The following is a 24424-nucleotide window of genomic DNA, read 5'->3' as shown; positions in this document are numbered from 1 at the left end:
TCACCTGAGAGCTCAGTTTGAAAACAGTGAAGAGTTGTCCATAGCAAAACCCCTGTGAATTAAAAGAAAAGACAGGGATGTTGTTTGCTCCAAATCTGTTGTGGGCAATAATGTGCCATGGCCATGCACTGCCTGGGTTTGGAGACCATCCTGCCTCCTTGACTACCCAGCCTTCAGGGGCGATTGCTCCCTGCCTAGCTGTGTCAGTCATCATTTCCCCCCAAGGGCCTATGGGAAGAGGAGTGAATAATAGACACTGGATTATCTATTTGAAAGAGATTGGTTTACATTTTGCATGAAAGTTTTCATATTTTTGTAAAAAATAGGCCTCCTTACCCCTCCCCTTTTCAGACTCCAACCATATTCCGCTGAGGAAGTTTGTGTTTTATTTCAGTGCTGTGAAATTAACTTTATATTCAAACAACTCCTTTCACACTTTAGAAACTCTTGGGTTGTAAACCCTAGGGAACTCAAGGGTGTTGGCATGAGTGGCTGGGTGCGGCAGATCCCTCCTCCCGGTGAAACCCTTGAGAACTAAAAAAAACTAAAAACCACAAAAAAACCCAGACAAAATTTATTTTAAAAAAGACAAAATTTATTTTAGAAAGAGCAAAGACCGCTGGACAGGCACGAAGCCAGTGCAGCCTAACTGGGATTGGTGGGCTCAGGCCTTTCTGGGACTGCCCAGGCGGGGAGTCCCAAACAGCTGCTGAATGCTGCTCCTGTCACCTGTGGAAATTCACAGAAACACTGAACAGGTCAGGCTGGAAAGGACCTCAGTGGGTCACCTGGGCCAACCTCCCTGCTCAAGCAGGGTCACCCCAGAGCACATGGCACAGGATTGCATCCAGAGGGTTCCTGAGTATCTCCAGTGGGGGAGACTCCACAACCTCTCTGGGTATCTGTTCCAGTGTTTGGTCACCCACACAGTAAAGATGTTCTTCCTCATATTCAGGTAGAACTTCCTGTGTATCAGTTTCTGCCCATTGCCTCTTGTGCTAACTGCTTGACAACACCGAGAAGAGCTTGGATCCATCCTCTTGGCACCGTCCCTTCAGACACTTATAGTCATTGTGAGGTTCCCTCTCAGTCGTCTCTTTTCAAGGCTGAACAGGCCCTGGTCTCTCAACCTATCCCTGTAAAAGAGATACTCCAGTCCCCTCATCATCTTTGTTGCCCTCCACTGGACCCCCCAGGGGGGCTCCACGTCTCTCTTGCACTGAGGAGACCAGAGCTGGACACTGCACTCCAGATGTGGCCTCACCAGGGCTGAGCAGAGGGGGCAGGATCAGCTCCCTCGGCCTGCTGGCAAGCTGTTGCTAACACATCCCCGGTACCCCTGCCTCCGGCGCGCTCCCGGCGGGACGGCGCCGCGCTGCCATGGCAACAGGGACCGCCACACCCCGGAAGGGACGGCGCACGCCGGCCCCGCCCCCCCCCCCCCGCCGCTCCGTCGGGCGGCCCCGCGCGCCGAGGGTGACGACGTGTCTCTCGCGCGCGCGCGAGGGGGAAGCCGGAAGCGGCGCGGCCGCGTCAGGGCGGGCGCGCGCGGGGGGGAGAGACGGAGGCGCGGCCCCGCTGCCGCCCAGCCACCGCCGGGCCCGGCCCGCCATGGCCCTGCCGCCGCTCCTCCTCACGGCCGCCGTGCTGGCGGCCGCCGCCGCGCCCGCCGCCGCCTTCTACCTGCCGGGCCTGGCGCCCGTCAACTTCTGCGAGGCCGGCAAGGAGAAGCCCGAGTGCAAGGTGAGCCCGGGGGGCGCCGAGCGGAGGCCCCTGGGGCCGCCCGGGATGCGGCGCGGCCCTCGTGTTGTTCCCCTGCGCGGGGGCTGCGTGGTGGGTTTTGCCCGGAGCGTTCGCAGCCGCTCCGCGGTGCCGCACCGGAGCTCCCGACGGCGCCGGGGCTGTGGGGGCTCGGAGCGTGGTCCAGTTCCCGCTGTGCTCACAGGATAGTTCGGGTTGGGAGAGATCTCTGGAGATCACCCAACCCCTCCGCCAAGGCAGGGTCACCTAGAGCAGGTGACATAGGAACATGTCCAGATGGGCTTGGAATGTCTCCAGAGAGGGCGACTTCACGACCCCCCTGGGCAGTCTGTTCCAGTGCTCTGCCACCGTCAATGTAAAGCAGTTCTTCCTCATGTTGAGATGGAACTTCTTGTGTTTTAGTTTATGGCCATTGCTCATTGAAAATGAAATTCGTGAGACAGAGGACCCAGGGGAGTGGTAGAGCTGCTGTCCTGACTCCTGGCTCAGCTCCGGCCCTGCTGGGAAGTGCCTGCGTTCCCTCCGAGGGAAGGAGAGAGCTGTGGGCTCACCCCGTGAGTTACAGCCACGTTGGGGAAGTAGGAAGCCCCGGCCGTTCATCTCTCAGGCCCTTTCAAATCCCTGTAGGAAAGCTGCAGCAAGTAAGGAAGGTCGTGTCGGGGGGTGTGTGATTCTTGGCAGGAGCGAGCAGCTGGTGGCTGCAAGCAGCTGGCAAACTAGAGTGAGCATCCAGTGACGCTTTCCTTTGCTCTGTCTTCCGGGCAGCCGGAACCTGAACTGTAGGGGCTTCTAGGCCCCAGAGTCTCAAGTGAAGCTTAAACTTGGTTTTATGCTTGCAGAAGTGAGAAGCAAAGTTCACATAACCAGATTACTTGTTTGGTGGATGTCGGTGGGTCAGGGGTCTGTACTTAAAATAGTCTTTGCTGCTTTGGGGCACCTTTGGAAGTTTTTTGCTGCTGCTGTGATGGAGATTACACCAGACTGTTCTTTAATACTTGAATGAGAAAGTTCAAGACCAATCAATTTAATGATCCATGGTCTTACTGCTGTGGAAAGTGGCTGTCTTGCACTTTCTGTGCTCTCAGCTCCTGCAGTACATGAAATACTGGTCTGTGATTCTCCAGAATACGAACCTGTTTAAACTGTATGCTTTTGGTAAATATGCTTACTTTATCCATTTGCTATCCTGAATCAACAGATTAGGTAATAAGCCAAACATGTAATGAAGGTGCTTTGGTTGTAGTAGTAGAGCATTCTGTGGACATTCTTTTATAGGACCACAGAAATGGTGAGACCTCAGGAGGTCACATATTGCAGCCTCATGCTTGAAGCACAACTGTTGTAAACACTAGGTCTGCTCAGCTCTATCTTTGTTTAAGCCAGCCTTGGAAACATCCAAGCATGGAGCATCCATCTCCTCCCTGGGTGACCTATTATGGTGCTGCAGTACCCTCTTAAGGAATGTTTTTTCTTCAAATACAGGCTAAGACTTTCAAGCTGCAGTTTGTATTTTTTCACAACATCCTCGAAAAACATTGCTATGTTTGGATTATTCCTATTTTAAGCTTGTAGAAGAAAGATTTATTTTTTTTAAGTCAGGTGAACCAGGGTGCTTACTGTCTTTTGTAACCAACCTGAGTCACATATGGGGTGACCTTTCTCGGATGTCTCTGCATTTTTATTCCTCATATAATGTGTACAAAATGTTTGTCTCCTCCTGAGAATTTATCATTTAATAAATGTGACGTGAAGTACCTGGGTAATGTAAATGTGCCATCAGTGGGCAACTGAGCACCCCAACAGGTGTAATATTACAAATATTGGCCACCTCTTATCAATTTACATACTAAGTGAAACACAGGCATATGGAGAAGTCTAAATCACTCCTCACATATGGTTCTCTCCGTGTAGTCTGCAACGGAATGTAGTCTGGTGAGGGGAAACAATAAATAGTCACATAATTGCTATATCATAATATTTATATAAGTGAATAAAACTGAGATTTCTTGGACAGCCATCTTTTTCTTTTTTCACATGTTCTCACAGAGTTCTTGCAGTTGTCACTGTTGATTGCAATGCCAGTAATAGCAGTGAATTTTTCTCTGTCTTGAGGACTTCAATCCACATACCAGATCTCTAAGTGATACTCTTTAGCTATCATGATCCCTGTGGATCTCCTGTCCTGTGTTGGTGAGAAGGGATGGGATGCTGTTAATGGAGCTTGTACGTAGCAGCACAAGAGTGATGAGACTCATGACTTTTCTCCCTTCTTTCAAGTTGCCTGCTAGTCTGCTTGGGCAAACTCAATTTGGCTACTTTTCGTGGTTTTGGTTGGAATATCATCAGAAGTGGAATGTGATCTGTGCAGGCTGAAATGGTAATTCTTGCCTGAAGATTAGGAATCCTTACTCAGTTGAAAAAAATACTGATGGCTTCAAAGGATGCTTGCTTTTGTATGGGAAATTATCAAATATGCTGATCTGCAGGAATGCATATACTTCTTATGAAAAATTGGAGCATTCAGGTAAATCCTCTCCAATGAAAAACAGCTAATCTGAGGCCATGGTTCTGTGACCAGCTGAGGCAGTCTAATTCCCTGCTGCTGGGAGTGAGAGATTTCATTCTTGTCTTCCCCTGGGCAATGTGTTCCTGCCCTCTGCACTGACCCAGCTGTGTTACTTGTTATATCCTTTTTTGAGCTTATTAACATGGCAGGAGACTATCCAACTTTTTGCCAGTCCGGCTTTTTGCAGTGTTAGGAAGGTGACGTGGCTCACAGAATTACGCCAAGCGTGCATTACCCAGAGGTGAGCAGCAGGTCTGCATGGCTGGGGGGGGAAGAGGAGCTGTAAGGTGTGTCTTCACTTAGTGAGTCAACCTGAGAGCTCACAGCTGCCTGCCTCTCACAGAGCTGCATCCTGACTTGGACAAGAACAGCTAAGGTATATTGGTAAAATACAGTACCTGACTGAAGTATCTGAGCTACACACAGAGGTGAACAATTCCATCTTTTTTTTTTCTTCAGAATTTCTTGGTTTGTCTAAACTTGAGTGAATTTTCATAGGGACGAAAAGCTCTTCTGTTGGTGAGAAAATAGATGACTCCTTATTGAAAGGGAGAGGTCTTGTTCTTGAGGGCACTCATCTTCCTTTTGCTCTTCAGCTCTTGATTACACAGTAAGACAGCTCAACTTCTGTTGTGGTTTAACTCCAGCTGGGAACTAAGAACTTTGCAGCTGCTGTCTCGCTCCCTGCTGCCCCTGGTGGGATGAGGAGAATCAGGGGGAAAAAAAGTAAAAACTTGGGGGTTGAAACAAGTAGAGTTTAATAATTGAAACAAAATAAAATATACTAATAATACTAATTATAATAACATCCATAATAATAACAATAATTACTTTAATGAAAAAGTGAAAGACAGAGAGGGAGAGGAATAAAACCCAAGAGAAATAAGTGATGCACAGTACAGTTGCTGACCACCCACGGACCGATGCCCAACCTGTCCCTGAGCAGGGAGCAGTGGTTCCTGGTCAACTCCCCCCAGTTTATATACTGAGCATGATGTTCTATGATATGGAAGAGCCCTTTAGCCAGTGCAGGTCAGCTTTTCCTGGCTTCTTGTGCTTTTCCTCGTTGGTAAAGCATGGGAAACTGAAACGTCCTTGACTAGGGTAAGCACTACTTAGCCAAAACTAAAACATCAGTGTGTTATCAACATTATGCTCATACTTAATGAAAAACACAGCACTGTAGCAGCTACTAGGAAGAAAATTAACTATCCCAGCTGAAATGAGGACAACTTGCTGTGCTACTAAGAACTGCTCTTTAAAATGTTTTTGGGTAAGTCTTTTGCTGTTTTAGCCAGTTGAACTGGTTTACCGTGCAAGCAGATAACTGCCAAAACCAGTGTAAGATAAACACTTGAAATACATTGGGACTGTGGGGCTAGAATAAGGGAAGGGATTTTGAGACTAAGATGGAAGACTGAAAGACCTCTCCCTTTCCATAGCAGCAGGCTTCCCCATCTGTAATTAATGTGTATAGACCAAAATAGTTGGAAACCAGAGCAGACGGAATTTCAGGTTCCTACTCAAGAGTTGGTAGAGTTACTGAAAAACTTTTATTTCTTATAAAAGTCAAATCTTTGTCTTCTCTTTGGAAAGAGCTTCTGTTGAAACTTAAAGTAGTGTATCAATCTGAAAAGATTTAAATTCTCATAGGTCAGTTTTCAGCTGGAAAACATAGATAAAATTATCTACTACATAGATAAAATTGCGGAGTACCTTAATTATAGGAAGAAGTACTGATCTTATCTGTACTTTTATTCATGTTCTTTTAAGACTTTTATTACACAAAAGTTATGGTGATGACTAATATAGCTCTAACATGGTACATAAAACTAAAACGCTGGCAGCTGTGCTAACTGTATTATCTTTGTGCATGATTCCTTGCTGTCTTGTAGTTTGAGTGGTTGTTAGCCCTAAAGCGAGTTTGTCATGTGGTCACTGCTTTTGTGATGGTTTTACTTATGCTCTCAGCAGATATAGTTCATTTCACTTCCAAGATGTACAATTACATGTCTTACATTTCCAACTTTCCTTTTATCTTATTCAAACAAACCTGTTTTTATATATCCATGAGAATTGAGGGAGTGCTTTAGTATAACTGCTGATTATCTCCACTCTTTCAGTCTGGAATCGAGCTGTTTGTGAACAGGCTTGACTCTGTAGAGTCTGTCCTTCCCTACGAATATACTGCGTGAGTATATTTTTCTGTTTATGTTGTTTTAGTTATAAGTTATTGCAAAAAGACAGATTTAATTTAGATAAAAGTTTTATCTGTATCTTGCTACGGTCATTTGCCTCTGAGGAATGCCTATTTATTTTTTTAACATAAGTTTGCAAAAATGGAAATATCAGTGAATAGGTAGGTGTTAATAAGATAAACGGAAATTAGACTTTTTGAAAAAAGTGTGATACTGAATTATTAACATCAGTACATTACTTCCTTCTCAGTTGTCTTTGCTCTTACTTTAGAAGTAGGGCATGGATTCATAGGCCCTCATGTAGGTTGAATCACTACTTGAGTGTAATTTAAGATTAAAACGTGTGTGTGTGTATATATATATTTATATATAGTATTCACTTTTCTGCATTAGTTGTCATTTTGTAGATCAAAGTATTACTGCTGTCTTTAGTAGCCTATAGCCAGATGAGTTAAAGTGGTAATGAGGTGTGAACATCCCATCAATTATCTTAATGAGGTGTTAAATGTTTTCTTGGTACACATCATAGGAGCAAACAAAATGTATCAGTGCCTGGTACAACTATGTAAAGTTTTTGCTTCAAAGAATATTTTGACTGTTAATATTGAAGAGATTAAACACGGATTATATCTATACTTTAGTGAACACAAATGTGATATACTTAAAAACAGACTGGAAAAACTTGGAGGATGTGCTATGAAATGTGTTGGTGAATAAAACAGCAATAACCTGTTTAATAGTGCTTGTTGTAAGGGAGCTGTCTGTGTGTAGGGTTTTTTTTTTTTTTTGTTGCTATTACCACGTCCCCTGCCTGCCCCAAGAATCTGGCCTGCATGCTTTTTTCTCACAGTCATCATGAAACTCTATGTAAAGGTTTAAATCTTGGCTAAAATTCTTATTCAAATGGGAAACTTGTAATTACTCAAGGAAACTTTTGTGCTACACTATTCTGAAATAGTCGATTATGAGATTTGGTTGTTGATTCTGTTTTGTTTGGTTTATTTTCAAACCGTGTGATTTTCACACTTTGCTTTACAGTTTAAAGGAGGAAACTGTTGTCTACGAGGAAGGCTGTATAGTTCCTTTACTTGTGATGTAGGTGCTGATTAGGGAACATTATTTGCAGCTGAGAATATTTTATTAACTTTTGTATCTTTTCTCTAATTCAGGTTTGATTTTTGTCAAGCAGAAGGAAAGAAACGGCCTTCTGAAAACCTTGGCCAAGTATTGTTTGGAGAGAGGATAGAACCGTCTCCTTACAGGGTTTGTTCTCTGTCGGGGGTGTTTGGTAATGTGTATGTTCAAAGGTAACCAGAGGAGATAAGAATCTTGGAGAACATTTTCAGGAGGGCTTTATCTGAAAGTCCTTCAAAATCTGAAATTCCACATAATAGAAATCTCTCAGTTTAATCTAATTGTAACTCTGTGCTTTGCACCATGGAGTTGTAGGCTGAAATGGTGCTGAGGTTGTCTTTTCTCTTTGGAACTCGACAAAACCTTATTATTGCTCCTCAGCACTGCTGTTTCCTGGAACCATATCTGAAAATACTGGATCCATAAAATGGAAGAATTAGAAATGGTGTTAGCCAGCTTGTCTTATCTGGTGACTGAAGCTCTCACGTTCTGTCGTACGGGTAGTAGGAGAGAAAGTTATCAATTGAAGCTGCCTGTGACAGCGTTGCTGCTGTGAGGTCAAATGACTTGTCTGGTAAATCATGGCAGAAAACATGTTTTAGTCAGTAACAAGGAGCTCTTGGTGCAGGGCTCCTACAATGAGCACAGAAGGGGTTTATATACATCAATATCAAAACCTCCTGTGCAGGATTAATATACCTAGTCTTGGTAGTTTGTTAGGTGATTTTATTATAACAGTACAGGCAATTAAATGCGTAGGGGAAATTGTTAAATACTGAAATAAGACAAAATTTGTTACAACATTATTGCTTATATGTGTTTCATTCTTCTTAGTTCACATTCAACAAGAAGGAGACATGTAAATCTGTTTGTACAAGAACATATGATACCACAAAGCCAGAAGATAAACAGAAATTAGACTTTTTGAAAAAAAGTATGCTACTGAATTATCAACATCATTGGTAAGTTGGTATCGAAATTGATAGTTTGGTTAGTCTAGTATGTTCGTGATAAATTTATTTAATTTATAATTTTTTATTTGCAAGTTACAGTTTTAACACTAGGTATTTGCACTGAATATATTTCCCCTTCTGGTTTTGCAGATGTTGTTTGTTGCCTTCATAAAAGTACTTCCTTTACCTGGAGGATAAACACCAGGCATAATAGAAATTAATCTGTTTCCGAACACAAAGCTTTGTGCTTACTGTAAAATACGATTTCTTTGCACCTGTAAATGTAGAAGTTAGTCCTGCCTTAGCTTGAGAAAAGTCTTAAGGGACTTCTATTCTGTTGCTATGTTGTCTTTGGTTTCCTTGAGAACCATTGCACTCCCCTTCAAATATTGTGTTCAGGAAACAGGATCAGTGGTTCCGAAAGAGTTTTATGCAACGTTTGTTTGTCTTCTAGGATATGAAAGGGAAAGGTGGACAATGAAAATTTAATTAATGAAATCATCTTGAGGAACGCATAAATGCTTGGTCCTTTCCTATTCTCTGAGTCCCTCTGTAACCATCTGAGTCACCTTGGAGCCTGTTGGGGCTCTGTTTCTGTTTGGATGTGGAGGTCCTCTTCCCGTGGTCATTAAGGGTGGGGCAAGGCTGAATGTGTGTGCTGAATCTCATGGAGATTTTCAGTTGGGATGTAGCCATGTGCTCTGCACCCACATCCAAGAGCTGCGAAATGTTTACCAGCGGGCTCGGTCCTGATGTTGGAAATACCCAACCACGCTATCAGTGTTTGTTTAAGTGCATTGAATGTTGGTATGCTCTGCTAACAGCAGCCTTCAGGTGCAAGGATAAAAGGTACAACCTGGGCATAAGTTCCTGTGGCATGTTTTGGCAAGGAATACATAAGCATCATTAACCAGTGTTGACCATAGGTATGCCCCAATCCCAAATATGTGCTTCCTGCCTCTGTGGAACAAACATTTCAGTCTTCATCTAATTAGATTAAAACTGTCTGGATATACTAGTAAAAATGCAGGTGAAATGTTGAATATTGCCACTGTCATTAACTGTTTTTCTGTAATGTCACATTCCATTTCCTCAATTTTGTAACAGCCACCCCTGCTGGAAAGGCAGCAAGTGCATTTTCTACTGCTCTTGGGGACTGATATGGGATATCCCTTTGTGGGGATAAACTGTGGCTCACCAATGTAAATATTTCTGGGAATCTCTTGAAATTAGTCCTGTAGGAAATTGATGGATTAGGTCAGAAGGGTTCACAGGCAATAGCGATATGTTCGGGTAGGTGAGCGAAGAAGTAATAAAAGAAACTCTGAAAGGTACAGCTACTGTTGCAGGGATTTGAAGTGTGAATGGCTAATGCTAAAATAAATAGAGCTTCAAACATGCTGGGCTTGGTTTTATATTCCTGTTAAATACTGCATATATTTATAATATTTTCACCACTTTGAATTTTAGTGATGCTTGTGGGTCTGGCTTAAAGCTTCAACTTTAAAAGTTTGTGTATGTCTTGGTTTATAAATTAAAAATAATTTCCCAAAGCTGTGACACTTGAAATAAATTAATTTTTTTAGGAAAACCCATAGCTTAAGTTGATAGAAACTGAAACAGAACTTTATAAAACTAATCACACAGAAAATTCTTCAGACTGTTTGGGATTTTTTTCCCCCATAGACTAAATTGTTTTACAGATATATTTAGTGTATTTAAGTAATATTTTTAGCCAGTATAGGTAACTTGATATGACTGTTGAGATTTAAATAAGATATAGTTCTGTTTTTCAGTGTGAAACCTTCCCTTGAAATTTAGAGTATTTCTGGTATTCTTAGTCCTTTTAATGGCATTTCTACTATTTTATTTTTTTTTGCTAGGCCCACTGCCCTAAAATTTTAGAACCAGTGGCATGAAAAATCCCTGTTTATGGCTGTTAGTCCTCCTTAGCCTTAGCTTCACAAAGTGGCAGTGGCTGGATTTTGTGAATAATGATGCATGCTCCAGGAGTGTGGTACAGAGGTATGTTGAACAGGGATCAACAAGGTAGCATAAGCGAGGATTTAATAGAGGTTTATTATCCAGCTTCAATTTATCATGAAATTCCCAGGGAACACAGATGGTGCAAAGTACTTTTAAGGTTTAAAAGCCACTTAATAAGATTAGGAATTGACAGACTGAATTGGACTCAACAGCTATGCTGATATCTTGGCTGACAATGTTCATCACCAGATGTTCTTGAGAGACATATAAGAGCACTGTTGAATAGCATATTTGCTCCACATGTATAATCTCTTCAAGTCATTTTAAATTTGAAGATTAACTGTGAAAAATGATTTGGTGCTTAAACTATCAATTTGTTCCAGCATTGCTGCTTGAAGGCAGCTCAGTATGTCTTTGCTGCAGAAGATGCAAGGGAAAGCCTTTACCCCAGCCAAACTTATTTGCAGTATGTTAACGTTTTATCTGGGTTTGGTTGTGAAATTAAAATACTAACAAAAGCAAAAGTTCGCTCTAGCATATATTATGGAAGTAAAATTTCAAATATATAATCATAGAATTGTTTAGATTGGAAAAGATCTTTAAGATCATTGAGTCCTGCTGTTCAGTGGGTTGACCCTTGCAGGTTTTTTTCCCCCTTCTTAAATCTGTTTCCCAGAGGTGCTGCCATAGTCGCTTAAGGGTAACCCAGACGTGCTGCCACTCGGCCTTGGCCAGTGGTGGGTCTGCCTTGGAGCTGGCTGGCACTGATTCTATCAGACATAGGGAAAGCTTCTGGCAGCTTCTCACTGAAACCTACCTCTGTACCCCCCTGCCAACTAAAATCTTGCCACACAAACCCAATACAAACATTAACCTAACACTGCCAAGTACACCACTAAACCATGTCCCAAAGTGCCACATCTAGATGTCTTTTAAATACTTCCAGGGTTGATGACTCCAGCACTTCGCTGGGCAGCCTGTTCCAATGCCTGGCTACCCTTTCAGTGAAAAAATTTTTCCTAATATCCAATCTGACCTCTCCTGGCACAAATCGAGGCAATTTCCTCTTGTCCTGTCGCTTGTTACCTGGGAGAAGAGACCAACCCCACCTCGAATATCCTTTCAGGTAGTTGTATAGAGGTATAAGGTCTCCCCTGAGTCTTCTTTTCTCCAGATTAAACACCCCCAGCTTTCTCAGCTGCTCCTCCTAAGCCTATGCTTCAGAACCTTCACCAGCTACGTTGCCCTTCTCTGGACATGCTCCAGCACCTCAATATCTTTCTTGTAGTGAGGGGCCCAGAACTGGATGTGGGGTTCAAAGGTGTGGCCTCACGAGTGCCAAGTGCAGGGGAAGAATTAATGCCTTAGTCCTGCTGGCCACACTACTTCTGATACAGGGCTAGGATGCCATTGGCCTTTGTGGCCACCTGGGCACACTGCTGTTTTATGTTCAGCCACTGTCAACCAGCACCCCCGGGTCCTTTTTCATCAGGCTGCTTTCCAGCCACTCTGCCCCCAGCCTGGAAGACTGCCTGGGGTTGTTGCGACTGTGGTGGTTTGAAACTCCCAAGAATCCAATTTCTAAGTTCAAGCCCCCTCCCACAATTTGCCCCTGTGAGAGGGTTTAGTGATGGCATGGACTTGATATCTTCCTCACCTCATGTGGAGAGTTTTCAGACAAAACACAACTATTCGATATTGGGGGAAGGGGAAAATATTTACAATGGTTTATTTACATACATATATATATTTACATTAAATTAAATTCCTCTTTTCCTTCAATAAAAGTCAAAGAAGAAAAGAGAAAAGTCTTTCTGTTACTCCTCAGACCACAGTTCCTTCATTTCAGTTTTTTGTGGCACTGTGTCTTTCATTTTTCTAAGGCAGCAGATTTAAGTATGGCAGTCAGGATTTTTGTTCTTACTTTGTGGAAATTCCAACCTGACTTTTAGGTAATATTAGAAAAAGGTTCTTCACCTAGAGGGTGCTTGGATGCTGGAACAGGTTCCTCAGGGAAGTGGTCACAGCACCAAGCCTGAGAGAGTTCAAGATGCATTTGGATGATACTCTCAGGCATATAGTGTGACTCATGGGGATAGTCCCGTGCAGGGCCAGGAGTTGGACTCAATGAACCTTGTGGATCCCTTCCAGCTCAGCATATTCTGTGATTCTGTAATATGAATATAAATCTTGTGAGGCAGTAATATAAAAGGAGCAGGTTTGAAAGTATTTCCCCAATTGCTCGATGGCTTACAATTTTTTGCTCATGCAAACCAACTAGTTAAAATATTCCTTACTCTTGAGTACCTACAACTGAGGTTAATGGTCAGGAGTTTACTTAAATAGCAAAAGAAAAAAAAGTTTAAGGAGTGCCATGAAAAATGTATTTTGCAATGGAAGAGCAATGAGGAAGCTGGACAATGAATAATATGTGATGTACACTTTTTTTGTTATTTTGTGCTTTGTCTTAAACTTGAAATAAATTTTAGCTGGTTTAGTAATGATTTTGGCCATTTTTTAATGAGAAAATAATGAAATGTTAGACTGTTGTGACTTTGGAGTGGGGGATTTTTCTGCCTGGGCTATTTCTGTAAGGGGACTTCAGAAAAGAGTCCAGTGGATAGAATAGATTCAATTGAAGAGCTACATGCTCGTAACTCGTTTGGAAAGTGGATTGGCAATCTGTGGAATTCCATGGGTTAAGATGTGAAAGAAGTATTATTCTTGTAGTTAATTTACCAATAATGAATGTTAGCAAAGTTAGATTAATGTTAATCTGGTGTTGTTTCCATTACACCGTGTATTTTAGGAAGAAATTCTTTGCAAAGAGGGTAATCAGGCACTGGAATGGGCTGCCCAGGGAAGTGGTGGGTTCTCCGTCCCTGGAGGTTTTTAAGATGAGACTGGATGTGGCACTTGGTGCCGTGGTCTAGTAACCATGGTGGTAGTGGATCAAGGGTTGGACTTGATGATCTCAGAGGTCCTTTCCAACCCAGCTGATTCTATGATTTTGAAAAATTGTCAAATGTCACTGCCATTTACAGGATTGTGGACAACATGCCTGTGACCTGGTGTTATGATGTGGAAGATGGCCAGAGGTTCTGCAATCCTGGTTTTCCTATTGGCTGTTACATTACTGAAGATGGCCGTCCAAAAGATGCCTGTGTTATTAACGTATGTTTATGCAATTCTATATATTTTTAATATCCCATTTTTACTAATTTAAAGACTGGCATTTCTCCTATGTATGTTTCTATGGAAAGCCCTTGCTGTCTTGAGAACCCGTGTGGCCCAAAACCAACTAAGTGTTTTGGTATCTCTGCAAGTACCACAATTTGAAATCCTGATCTAAGCCTAAGAAACTTGTCTCTTATGCTGTGGAATACAGAAGGGCTCTGAAAGATCAAGGGATGAACGTGCATAGCATATCATTGAGTACATGTGAAGGGTAAAGGTGAAGGAAAGCACGTTATCTTCATTACCAAAGAAGCCAAAATATGTGAACGCTTGGACTTTACATTTCTGTGGGATAGAAGTGTTTTCATGGTATCAGATTTGCATAGGTATGTTTGTAACTCTGCAAAAATTAATACTTTTTGAAGAATTCCTTCCCTAAAACTGGGAACTAATGGAAGAAGGCCTAATGTAAGATTTCTGCATTAACAAAATTCTCCTCTGGTAGATCTGTTGGATTAGGTGATGGAGGTCTGGATGAATGCAGTAGAAAGTCCAGGAGGTCTTTAGATTATCTGAGACCTCCTCCATGGAGAGGTCACTAAGAACTTGGAATAGCGTTTGGTTTTTTCAGAATGGCTGGTTTTACTTAATAGATCTTACCAAAGACAACAGTTTCCACAATTTCCAGTTTTGTGTCCTTGCCTCCATAATAAATTGGTTTCAGAGGCTCTATATGAATGGATGCATTTATGATCAAATATGTAATCTGTCAGTATTCTTTTAATAGTTTTAATTGCTTTTAATAAAGAGAAAATAAGCTTTGAAGAGGTAATGGAAGGAGATTTATAAAACTATTCTTATAATTAGGGTGGAAAGGGTGGGGATAAAACCCTTAAGAGGTACTAATTGAGCTTCTGTAGACACAGCTGTTAAATCACAGTTGGTAATTTAACAACCTCTTTAACTGACTAAATTCCAAGGCAATGTTTCCCTTCACCTGAGGTTTGTATTTAGCATTCCTGGCTGCTGCATGCAGTTCATCCCTGTGCATCTTTGGTTTCAAATGTCAGGGTGGTTCTGTCACAGAGAGCATTTCTTTGCGTTGTTTGTCTTGGAAGGTTCTGTTGTCACAGTTATCTATTCAGTTTGCTACTTAAATAAAATAGGACATCTTCAGTTACAGAAATATATTTTATAAATACTTTAAATTGATTTTTCTACTTTTCAGGTATAGTAGACTGTTCTTAGCATTAACTTTTCTAGCTTGTCTTTTTAATGCAGGGATGCACTTTACTGTCTTTGTATTCACAGAATCTCACATTCATACTGTAGGAGAACTTGACAGAAAATGGTATGCAGTCTGTGTTATGTAAGCTTCTGCCTAAGGCTTTTAGATGTCTTTTTGATTGTTTAATGTCATCTTTTATCATTGCAGTCAGAATTCCATGATAAAGATACCTTTTATATTTTCAACCATGTTGACATAAAAATATATTACCATGTTGTGGAAAATGAAGCTCTGGGAGCAAGACTAGTTGCTGCTAAACTTGAACCAAAAAGGTTAGTATTCGGAAGTAATTTTTCATCAAAAAGTGATCCATCCCAAGATATTTGCTTTGATCTGGGGACCTCCTGGTAGTCAGAAGTTTTTCAGATATGTGACCTGTAGATTAGACGTAGTGTAGTGTAGGACACTCTGATGTGATTTTGTTCTGAATTCAGTGGATCTTGGTGAACTGTTTCCTGTTTGGACCAAGAAAAGATAAAACCTGGAAGTATTGGTGGGGGGTGGGGGGTGTGTAGTGCATGTAGAACCCTCATTTCCCAACTGGGGGACATTTGTCTTGTATCGGGTGCTCCACCAGTGCCTGATGGAAGCGTGATTGAAGTGCAACATTTCATGTCTTCAGCAATCAGGATTTGAATAGAATGATTTCACAGATACACTTGTCAGTTGTTCTGGTGTTTTATGTGGCTTTTGCAAAACTGATATCTGTTGTATTATTTCTTAGCATGTTGTTTTTATTTTCATCGTATAACTGAACTTGTCACATCATTGGTTCAGTTGAAAGTATTTTTTTATTACAGAAGCTAGTAATTCTGGTGGTGTAACTTTTTGAGTGTTTTGGAGTTCTTAGCAGTACTCAGACCTGTTTCATTTTTGGCACTCTGCTTTAGAGACTGCGCTCTCTATATTTTTCATTTTAGAAGAGACAACTCTTGTTTAAAAAGTTCAGGTTTCAAAATGTCCTGAGCTTATGAGTTCTGAAATTTTTGAGACATTAAGAACAATTTCTATATTTAAGGGAAGAATGCTTGCTATGCTTTTGTAAGATGAATGAATTCTTTCTTAAGAGTGTTGTCAGTGAAGCAGCTTTCATTTTGTGTGTTTTCTTCCTGCAGTTACAAGCACACTAATCCAGACAACCCTGATTGCTCAGGAGTACCTATGGATATAAATAATAAGGCTAGTGGAGAAGTAAAAATTGCTTATACATACTCAGTTTCTTTTCAAGTGAGTACTAAGATTTCTCTGGTAGTTACCTCTTAAAATCATGCATTAATACTCTGAATTATAAAGATGGACAACTAAAATTAGCTCAAAATAGTAACTTTGTAGTTTTAAAACTTTTTTTGAACTGGAATATCAGCAGTGACTTGGAATTTAACCACATGCTTTACAATTCTGCATACCACCACACACAGATTGAGTGAGAAATGTGGTTTTTAAAAGAATCCCATTTGCATGTTTACCTAGGTTTTCTGGTAGATTATTTTTCAATCCAGACTCTTAAGTCTGAGAAACTGTGTTTCATCAAATTCCTCTTGTACGTAGGTTGAAGCTGATAATTTTCTACTCTCCTGATGCAAAAGCCGCCTTCTTTCTAGGGTCTTACTCCCATGAAAAACAACAAAAGAGTAGGAAGCTGTTCTGCTACTCTCTGTTGAAAAGCAGAGGAGCAGTATATCAGGCAACTACAGGGGAGCAGTGATACTTGAATATGTCTTCTTCTGGTGACAAATAAGATAGGGGTTCTTTGTTGATTTTCCTTTTTTTAAAATGAGTTTTGCTGAACAAACTGTTTCCCAAAATTTTGTACTCTTAATCTAAGATGAAGTTCAAAATACAATAAATGGTATAAGAAATATACTCTAAAGGGATTATACTATGTATGATGTAATAATTGTATTTTGAGAAATTATATCAGTTATGATGCTGAAATGAATTTGTATACTGAAAAGCAAGTATTTCTGAAAACCTGTGAGAAGTTGGTAATTAAGAATGACCTTAGCTTCATGCTATTATGTTGTTCTTCCTTAAAAAATGACATGTCCAGCTTATTTGTATGTGTTGCTGTACTGTGCACAATGTTACATCAATTGGAGGTAGTCTTCTGAAATTGTGTTGGCAGATCAGGTCATCTCAGTAAGACAGAAAAAAGACAGTCTAGGTATGATGAAAAATGCATTTCTATCTTAGAATCATTTATACTGTTTTAGAAACTTGTTGCTGGCTTTGAGACCTAGTTTTATTACCTCAGTGAACCAGATATTTGACCTTGGCTAATTTTTTTAACCCTTTTTTTTTTTTTTTTATTTTCAAAAACTGACTTTTCTGGAAAGCACTCTTGCTCTTGCATAAATTACTGAAATAACATCCCATCAGAAAGACACCTAGCCAGTCTTATTACTTGATAGTAGTGTTTGTGGTTTGCTTAATAGCAATCTTCAGGTTAATCAGCACTGTCTATTCCTTTTTTTTCATATTTACTGTACAAAATAAAACAAAGAAATGTTCTTGAAGTGTTTCTGATCGATGGTTGAAATGCCTGAAGGAATAATTTGTTTCCCTCTACTAATAGTATAAGTTCTGTAGTATTGTCTCCCCATCTGTCTTGCAGTAAAAGCTGTTTGTAACTGGATTGATAGTTGGTACTGAAATGAGGCTGAATGAAAGCAAAGGATAATTTGGACAGACCACTATCTAGAGAGTGAAGTTGTGTGCTGGAGACTGCATAGCATAGCTTAGTTTCTTTGTGTGGACTTACATATGCTAAAAAATGCATGTTCTTTTATTATTCTGCTGGTCATTTGAATTCCAGGTGAACTTATATAATTCTTGAAGGGAGGAAGCAGAATTAAATTAATTTGATAGGCCTTTATGTCTTAAGAAGACAGGTGCTCAAATTCAGAAAATATTTTTGGTTTCAATTCTATGGTCAAATCTTATGTTTTTTATAGGTAGTCATTACTAAACTCTTTTAGGCATAGAGCGCTAAATTCACTTAGTCACAAGATTTAAGACTGCTTTGTATGAACATCAGCTTGTAAATGTGCAAGTTGGATACTAACTGTATCTGAAGCTCATGTGTTTACTCTTTCAGGAAGAAAAAAGTATCAGGTGGGCATCAAGATGGGATTATATTTTGGAATCCATGCCTCACACTCACATCCAATGGTTTAGGTGAGAAGAAAATTTGCCTTCAAGTGTACTGTACTGAAGTATTTACTGAAGTGTTTACATTGCAGTTTGAATGATGATTTTCTTTTTTTTTTTTTTTTTAATTCAGTATTATGAATTCCTTGGTGATTGTACTCTTTCTGTCTGGAATGGTAGCTATGATTATGCTGAGGACACTGCATAAAGACATCGCAAGATACAATCAGATGGATTCCACTGTAAGTCTAAAATGTACCTCCTAAAATTTATTCGGAACGTAATTTTTTCAGCTAAATGTATAGCTGTAACAGGCTATTTTAAATGGCAATCTACTGTGTTAAAATAGGTGTATTTCTTTTACAGGAAGATGCACAAGAAGAATTTGGCTGGAAACTGGTTCATGGTGATATTTTCAGGCCCCCAAGAAAAGGAATGCTGTTGTCTGTTTTTCTAGGCTCTGGCACACAGATCTTAATAATGACTTTTGTTACCCTGTGTAAGTAATTGAGTGGAGAGGAATCAGTTGAATACAGATGATTTTTCACTGCTAGTTGCATGGTTCTAGTAAAAATAGCAGTATAGTTTTTTCTAGAAATTTCTTAAAAGTCATTAAAAACACCTGAGCTGATACAGTAGACATGCAACTTAGTATACACAGATTTTAAGATAACTGATGTACTAGTTTTAAGTTACAGACACTTTATACAGGTGTGCATCTCCACTTCACAGTTTTTGCCTGCCTGGGATTTTTGTCACCTGCTAACAGGGGAGCTCTAATGACCTGTGCTGTAGTTTTGTGGGTACTGCTTGGAACTCCAGCTGGTTATGTTGCTGCCAGATTCTACAAATGTGAGTAAAAGTTATTGAAAATGACAAGGCTTAAGTTCATTAAAGTAAATTATCATCACAGAACTGATTTTTATTTTGCAGCACTGTTTGTAGTTTCCCTTAGGGCAAATTGGAGAAATGTACTTACCGTAATAACAGAAAATGCATATAGAACACTAACATGGTTACACTCGTTTGGGTGTAAGCATGACCAAAGACCTTGAATTGCTCTTGCTACTATGTATTTGTGAAATTGGGAAACAAATTTCATTTTACTAGTACTGAACTCGTTATGTCAGACAGTTCTGTACTTCTGTTTCCTATAGTTGGGGGGATGATGCAAACCTGCATTTAGTTTTAGCCATCAGTGTTGCTTGGTAACACTCACCCTCACGTCATGAACCTCAGTTCTTGCATGCCTGTGACTGTCACCTCCTTTTAGCTAGTTCCTAGGTCTGTAGGAGAGTAGTGCTTATCAGACTGTGGCAGGAAGAAGGATTATTAGGTGTTCTTTAGCTGTAGAAATCAGCCCAACAGTGTTTAGGCCCCTGACAGGAGTTAGTAGGTACTGCTTTCCTTCACTGGTCCCAGCTATTGTTTCAAGAACTGTCTACCAGCCTCAAAAGGTTGACTCCTACCCTCTGGTTTGCTTCAAGGTGAAGCATAGCATTCTATATACAGCTTGTTTAATTGCCTTGCTCGAGGTAAAAGACTCTTTTGACTGAGAGGGGTGAATCTTTTAGACTACTTTAGTTCTGAATATACACGAATAGAGAAGGAGTTTATTTCTGAACTTCAGCCTGGCAGTAGACATTGGAGTTGTTTCTTCTAACTATTTTGTAATTTTCATGTGGGGAGAACCAGTGGGAAAAGTGGGTTTGTATCTTGTAGGGAGTTTTACCACAGTGATGGTGATGTGATAACAAATTATTCCTCTTCCTAATCTCCAAGCCAGTTAGACTTAAACCGAAGGAGATTTTAGTATGAAGAGCATAACTGAGGACAGAATTATTCTTTACATGGTACTGTATGTTATGTGTTTTGAAGGATATTTTGAAGTGTATTGATGATAAATTGAATCCTGTTTCTTTGGTGGAGATCTGGCTATTCATGATTGTATTTCATATTATACTTACTGGGAATCACTTAGCTGATCTTTGAATGGTGTGTTTAACTTCTAAGATAGTGAGTGACTGATCCGGTGATGTTTTTGTTATAACGTGAGGTGGTTCATACCCTCTATAGACCATGCAAGCATGAATATTTTTCCTTATAGTATACAAATAAAGTAATGTGAGACAAACCAAAATGCAACTGAAATGGATACCCAGTTTTAAAAGTTGGGGTTTTTTTTTCAACATTGCATTTAAAAAATGAAACCTGAGTTGAAATTAAATGGTTAATCTTAATAACCACTGCCATGTTCTACCAAGTTTTTATGAAGAAATAGAAACTTAATTAAAATCACTCTAACCATAATGACTTCTGACTCTTGAAATAAAGAAGCATGTCATTATGGCAGTGCTCATATGAAATTATCAGCTTCACTGAATTCCAGCAGGATATTTTAATTTGAAAGTATACTGACTAGAATTTTTATCAGCACAGTGCAAATTCATAAAGATTTTCTTAATAAAGCTATCTTTGGTCTTTTGGTATCACCACAGCTTAATGCTGTTAAGACTCAAGAGAACATCACTGGTTCTGTAAGCATGTTAGTCCTGAGTCTCTTGTAAGATTCACAGGCAAGAATTATTTCAAGAAAACTGTTAAGCTTGCTTTTCACATATTTATGAATCTTTTCCTACTGAAACCTGCAGTCAAATGTTAGAAAGCTTAAACTTCTTAATCACTCCAGGTTTAAGATGTTTTTTAAAGACTTAAAAGAACTCCAAATCTACGTCCTTCTTTTAGCAGATGAACAGAGACACAGTTTTAGTTGGATACATTTCCTGACCTTGGTCTGAGACTTTTCTTTGCTTTGAAGCTCTGTGGCTAAGCAATATGATAAGGAAATTTAGTTTTATTACTGAAGGTTTAGTTTACTGTTTTAAATTTGGGCATGATAGCACGTTATTTGAGTATTTGCAAGCTAAGTATAACAGGTAAATGGACTGGAAAATTAATAGTTGGGAGCCTAATACATGTTTTGATATCTGTCAAATGTTTTAATACAGCATTTGGAGGTGAGAAATGGAAAACAAATGTCCTGCTGACATCATTTCTTTGTCCTGGGTAAGCTGAGAAATACCACCATGATTAACAGAATTAAATTGTGTCTCTGACATGCATAGCTAATTTTTTAAGTTTCAGCTATACAAGTAAATCTTATTACATTGTCCCTTTATTCTGGAAGTTACAAGAGTATGATCACAGTGCTTTTGATAAAGATGAATATGTTAGTGGTGTTTATTTTTGTAAGCATTTGTTTACTCTTGCCATATGAAAATGTTGATTAAGAAAAAGCATTTTGATAGTAGAAAGTTTTAGACAGACCAATTTTTCATTGCTTTCTTCTGTTATCTGGGCTGTTTCTCTCACCACACTGTAGTTGGTCTTATATAGTGTCATATACTGTATAACCACTCTGATAAATTTTTCTACTTAATCACAGCAAGCAGTCGTACCTTTAAGTCTAGTTAAGACAAGCATATATTTGAAACAGCTTAATTGGAACGTCAGCTCCTGCTGGAGTTCAGTCCCACTGGATTAACAAAGAATTTCTTGTGTGACCTCTTTGTTTTGATATTTTGTGTGTCATTTGGTTTTAACAGAGATTTACACTGAAATCTTAGCACAGTGCTATTCTTTTGTTAACATTATGAAATGTTAAGGAGTATTCCTGTGCTCTGTGTATTTTTCAGAATTGTATTTGCGGATTTTTTTATCATGAACCTCATTCTCTGGGGAGAAGGCTCTTCAGCAGCTATTCCATTTGGTACTTTGGTTGCTATTTTGGCACTCTGGTTTTGCATATCTGTACCACTGACATTTATTGGTGCCTACTTCGGTTTTAAGAAAAATGTAAGTGTTTCTGAGAAGTTGTTTTGTAAGTGTATATACATATGTACACACATAAATATTTTTCACTGTATAGGCTATTACCCCTAAGATAGTTGCATTGTTGGTTTCAGTTCTGTCAGTTACTTTAGAACTTTTAGATATCTTATCTTGGAAGTCGAAGGCTTTGATATTCAGTTAATTGTTGGGGGTGATACTTCTCTGCAATAGTTGGGGTATTGTATTTTTTTTTGAGAGACTGCTACAGATAAGTCAGTATTTTTAATTTAATTTTTATTTTAATTAGCATCTTTTTCATTACTGAAAAAATTAGTTGACTCAGCAAACATAAGGGAACATAGGCATTTGTGGTTTTCCTCATGTATTTTTTGTTCCTGTTTGCCCACTACACTGAGGATATTTTCTGATAAAATTGCTAGAGTTCTCCTGTGAATTATCCTCTTTGCATAAGTGTTCTGTAAATGGTTATAACTGCTTGGCAGACATTAATTGGGATTTACTCCTAAACTGGTCAATTTTACATATTTATATGAGGGCTCTTTGTGCCACTGGTGACCAAACATTTCATAATTGGGTGACCAAATCTTTAAATAATGAGATCGGTGGTTCTTTTTTTTTTTTTTCCTTAAAAACTAGTTTACTATCCCCCCCAAACATAAATATCTTTAAGTTCACATATTTTTGTGGCTTTTTTCCTCTATCGGAAGCCAGAGTTCTGTCTTTGTAGATCTCGTGTAGTACTTTCACAGAATATTACCTTAAAAGGCACTTTAGGCACTTTTTAAGTCAACTGTGTAGTTATCCTCTTTTTCTTAACCAGAATTCAGTGGGTTTTTTCTGATAACCATGTTGAAATTCCAACAAGTCCCCCTGCACTGTACAGAGGCACTTCCTTTAAGAAAGAATGATTTGATAAACTAATAAGGCAACATGGCAGGCGCCACAAAAACGTGAAAATCAAATCAGAAAGCAAGTACCTAGCTAGTATCTCTTGATGCTTCTGATGTAATCTTTATGAAAGGGGAAAGATGGAAAAGTATGCATTTATCTGCCTTTAAACTTTTTTCTCCCACCATGCATGCATCTTAAAGTAGGATTTAATTGCTAGGTTGAATCCTCTCCATTTGTAAGGATTCACGTAAGAATCCTTATGTGATTCTTGAAGTAAATCCTGAAAAACAACATGAAGAGATTTTTAGAAGGGGAAGGCAGGAGGCTGCACCACCACTACTACCAGCTGAAAAGTGATAAATCAGGTCAGGCTCTGTAACAGAGGATGGATAAGTAAAAATAAAAAGCAAAGTTCAAAATATCTGTCATATGTTTTCAGTAAGAGCTGTCTGTAGCTGAAAGCAAAGGTAGGGCTGGTAGTGAAAGCAAATGTAGGTAGCTGGGTATGCACATGTTCAAAACAAAGTGCAGACTTTCGTCACCACTCATTTTAAAAAGAAAGCAAAAAGGTGGTCATGTAATTTGACATTTTATTTATTTAGCAATTTCTTATTTTGTTTAAAGGCTATTGAACATCCTGTTCGCACAAATCAAATTCCTCGTCAGATTCCTGAGCAATCGTTCTACACGAAGCCATTACCTGGTATTGTCATGGGAGGGATTCTTCCTTTTGGATGTATCTTTATACAGTTGTTCTTTATTCTCAATAGTATTTGGTAAGTTAACCACAACCTATTTAAGTTTTCTCTATCACAAAAAGTGGTAATTTCTTTGTATAAGTTTTTCTTCAAGGTGCTTTGCCTGATTTTTGGTGATGCAGGGTTACCATAATATTGGTTCAATAAAAATTTTAATGTTAACATCTTTTAATATTTTGTGGGTTTGAAGATACTCAGTGCCTGTTTTGCTTGTTGGTGTGTGTAGAGAGGTGGCTTAGCAATTTACAGCTGACCTACAATATTCAGGTAGTTCATTTTCTCGTGCCTACTCCTCTGACTTCATGTGGAAGTGTTTCTGAAGGTGACATATGGCATATAACTTAAAAGTAGTAAGAATATTAGAATTGACTTGAGGGGGGTTTTTTGTAGTTGTTGTTAGGCTAGAAAAGTATTAATGCTCTCAGGAGAAAAAAAAACAAATTGAGAACAAACTCTTGTGAAATCATTATAAAGGAACCAAGAGAGTAATTATTTTAAAAAATAAAGCACCAAAGACTAGTCCAGTATAAGTGAATTTTGATGTGAGCTCATAGCACACTGACAAACTAATCTACTGTGAGGAATTTGTCTTCCTTCTGGCACAATTTAGTTACTGGATCTTGTTAAACTGCTTCTGAACCTTGAATAGGTGCCTCTACCCAACACAGACAGCTACAGCATTTGACATTTCTTGTTGTTTTGCAGCTCTG

The 24424-nt window shown here is 39.5% G+C and overlaps 1 protein-coding gene and 1 long non-coding RNA gene across 3 annotated transcripts in view; one reads left to right on the top strand and one right to left on the bottom strand.

Moving 5' to 3' along the window:
• Positions 1–573: 573 nt before the first annotated feature.
• On the bottom strand, positions 574–1392 carry LOC113947811. 2 transcript variants are annotated; one of them, XR_003527880.1, is made up of 3 exons: positions 1265–1392; positions 927–1136; positions 574–729 (listed from the first exon to the last, which is right to left on the bottom strand). It is a non-coding gene; the product is annotated as an uncharacterized LOC113947811 (long non-coding RNA). The 2 variants fall into 2 exon arrangements; XR_003527879.1 differs by having other exon boundaries at positions 574–1136.
• Positions 1393–1504: 112 nt separating this feature from the next.
• TM9SF2 (transmembrane 9 superfamily member 2) overlaps positions 1505–24424 on the top strand; it is a 29042-nt gene continuing 6122 nt past the window's right edge. Inside the window, exons 1-14 of the mRNA XM_027644735.1 lie at positions 1505–1743; positions 6451–6518; positions 7695–7788; positions 8494–8621; positions 13643–13772; positions 15211–15335; positions 16179–16290; positions 18161–18240; positions 18347–18455; positions 18580–18712; positions 18946–19065; positions 21222–21279; positions 21909–22068; positions 23581–23732. Coding sequence (XP_027500536.1) covers positions 1612–1743; positions 6451–6518; positions 7695–7788; positions 8494–8621; positions 13643–13772; positions 15211–15335; positions 16179–16290; positions 18161–18240; positions 18347–18455; positions 18580–18712; positions 18946–19065; positions 21222–21279; positions 21909–22068; positions 23581–23732 — 1601 coding nt within the window. The 5' untranslated portion in view covers positions 1505–1611. The remainder of the gene's footprint in view (positions 1744–6450; positions 6519–7694; positions 7789–8493; positions 8622–13642; positions 13773–15210; positions 15336–16178; positions 16291–18160; positions 18241–18346; positions 18456–18579; positions 18713–18945; positions 19066–21221; positions 21280–21908; positions 22069–23580; positions 23733–24424) is intronic.

Source organism: Corapipo altera, unplaced genomic scaffold, assembly GCF_003945725.1.
Source record: "Corapipo altera isolate COAL_440 unplaced genomic scaffold, ASM394572v1 0, whole genome shotgun sequence".
Lineage (NCBI taxonomy): Eukaryota > Metazoa > Chordata > Aves > Passeriformes > Pipridae > Corapipo > Corapipo altera.
The sequence above is the reverse complement of the archived record's forward strand: the minus strand, read 5'-3'. Positions and strand labels throughout refer to the sequence as shown.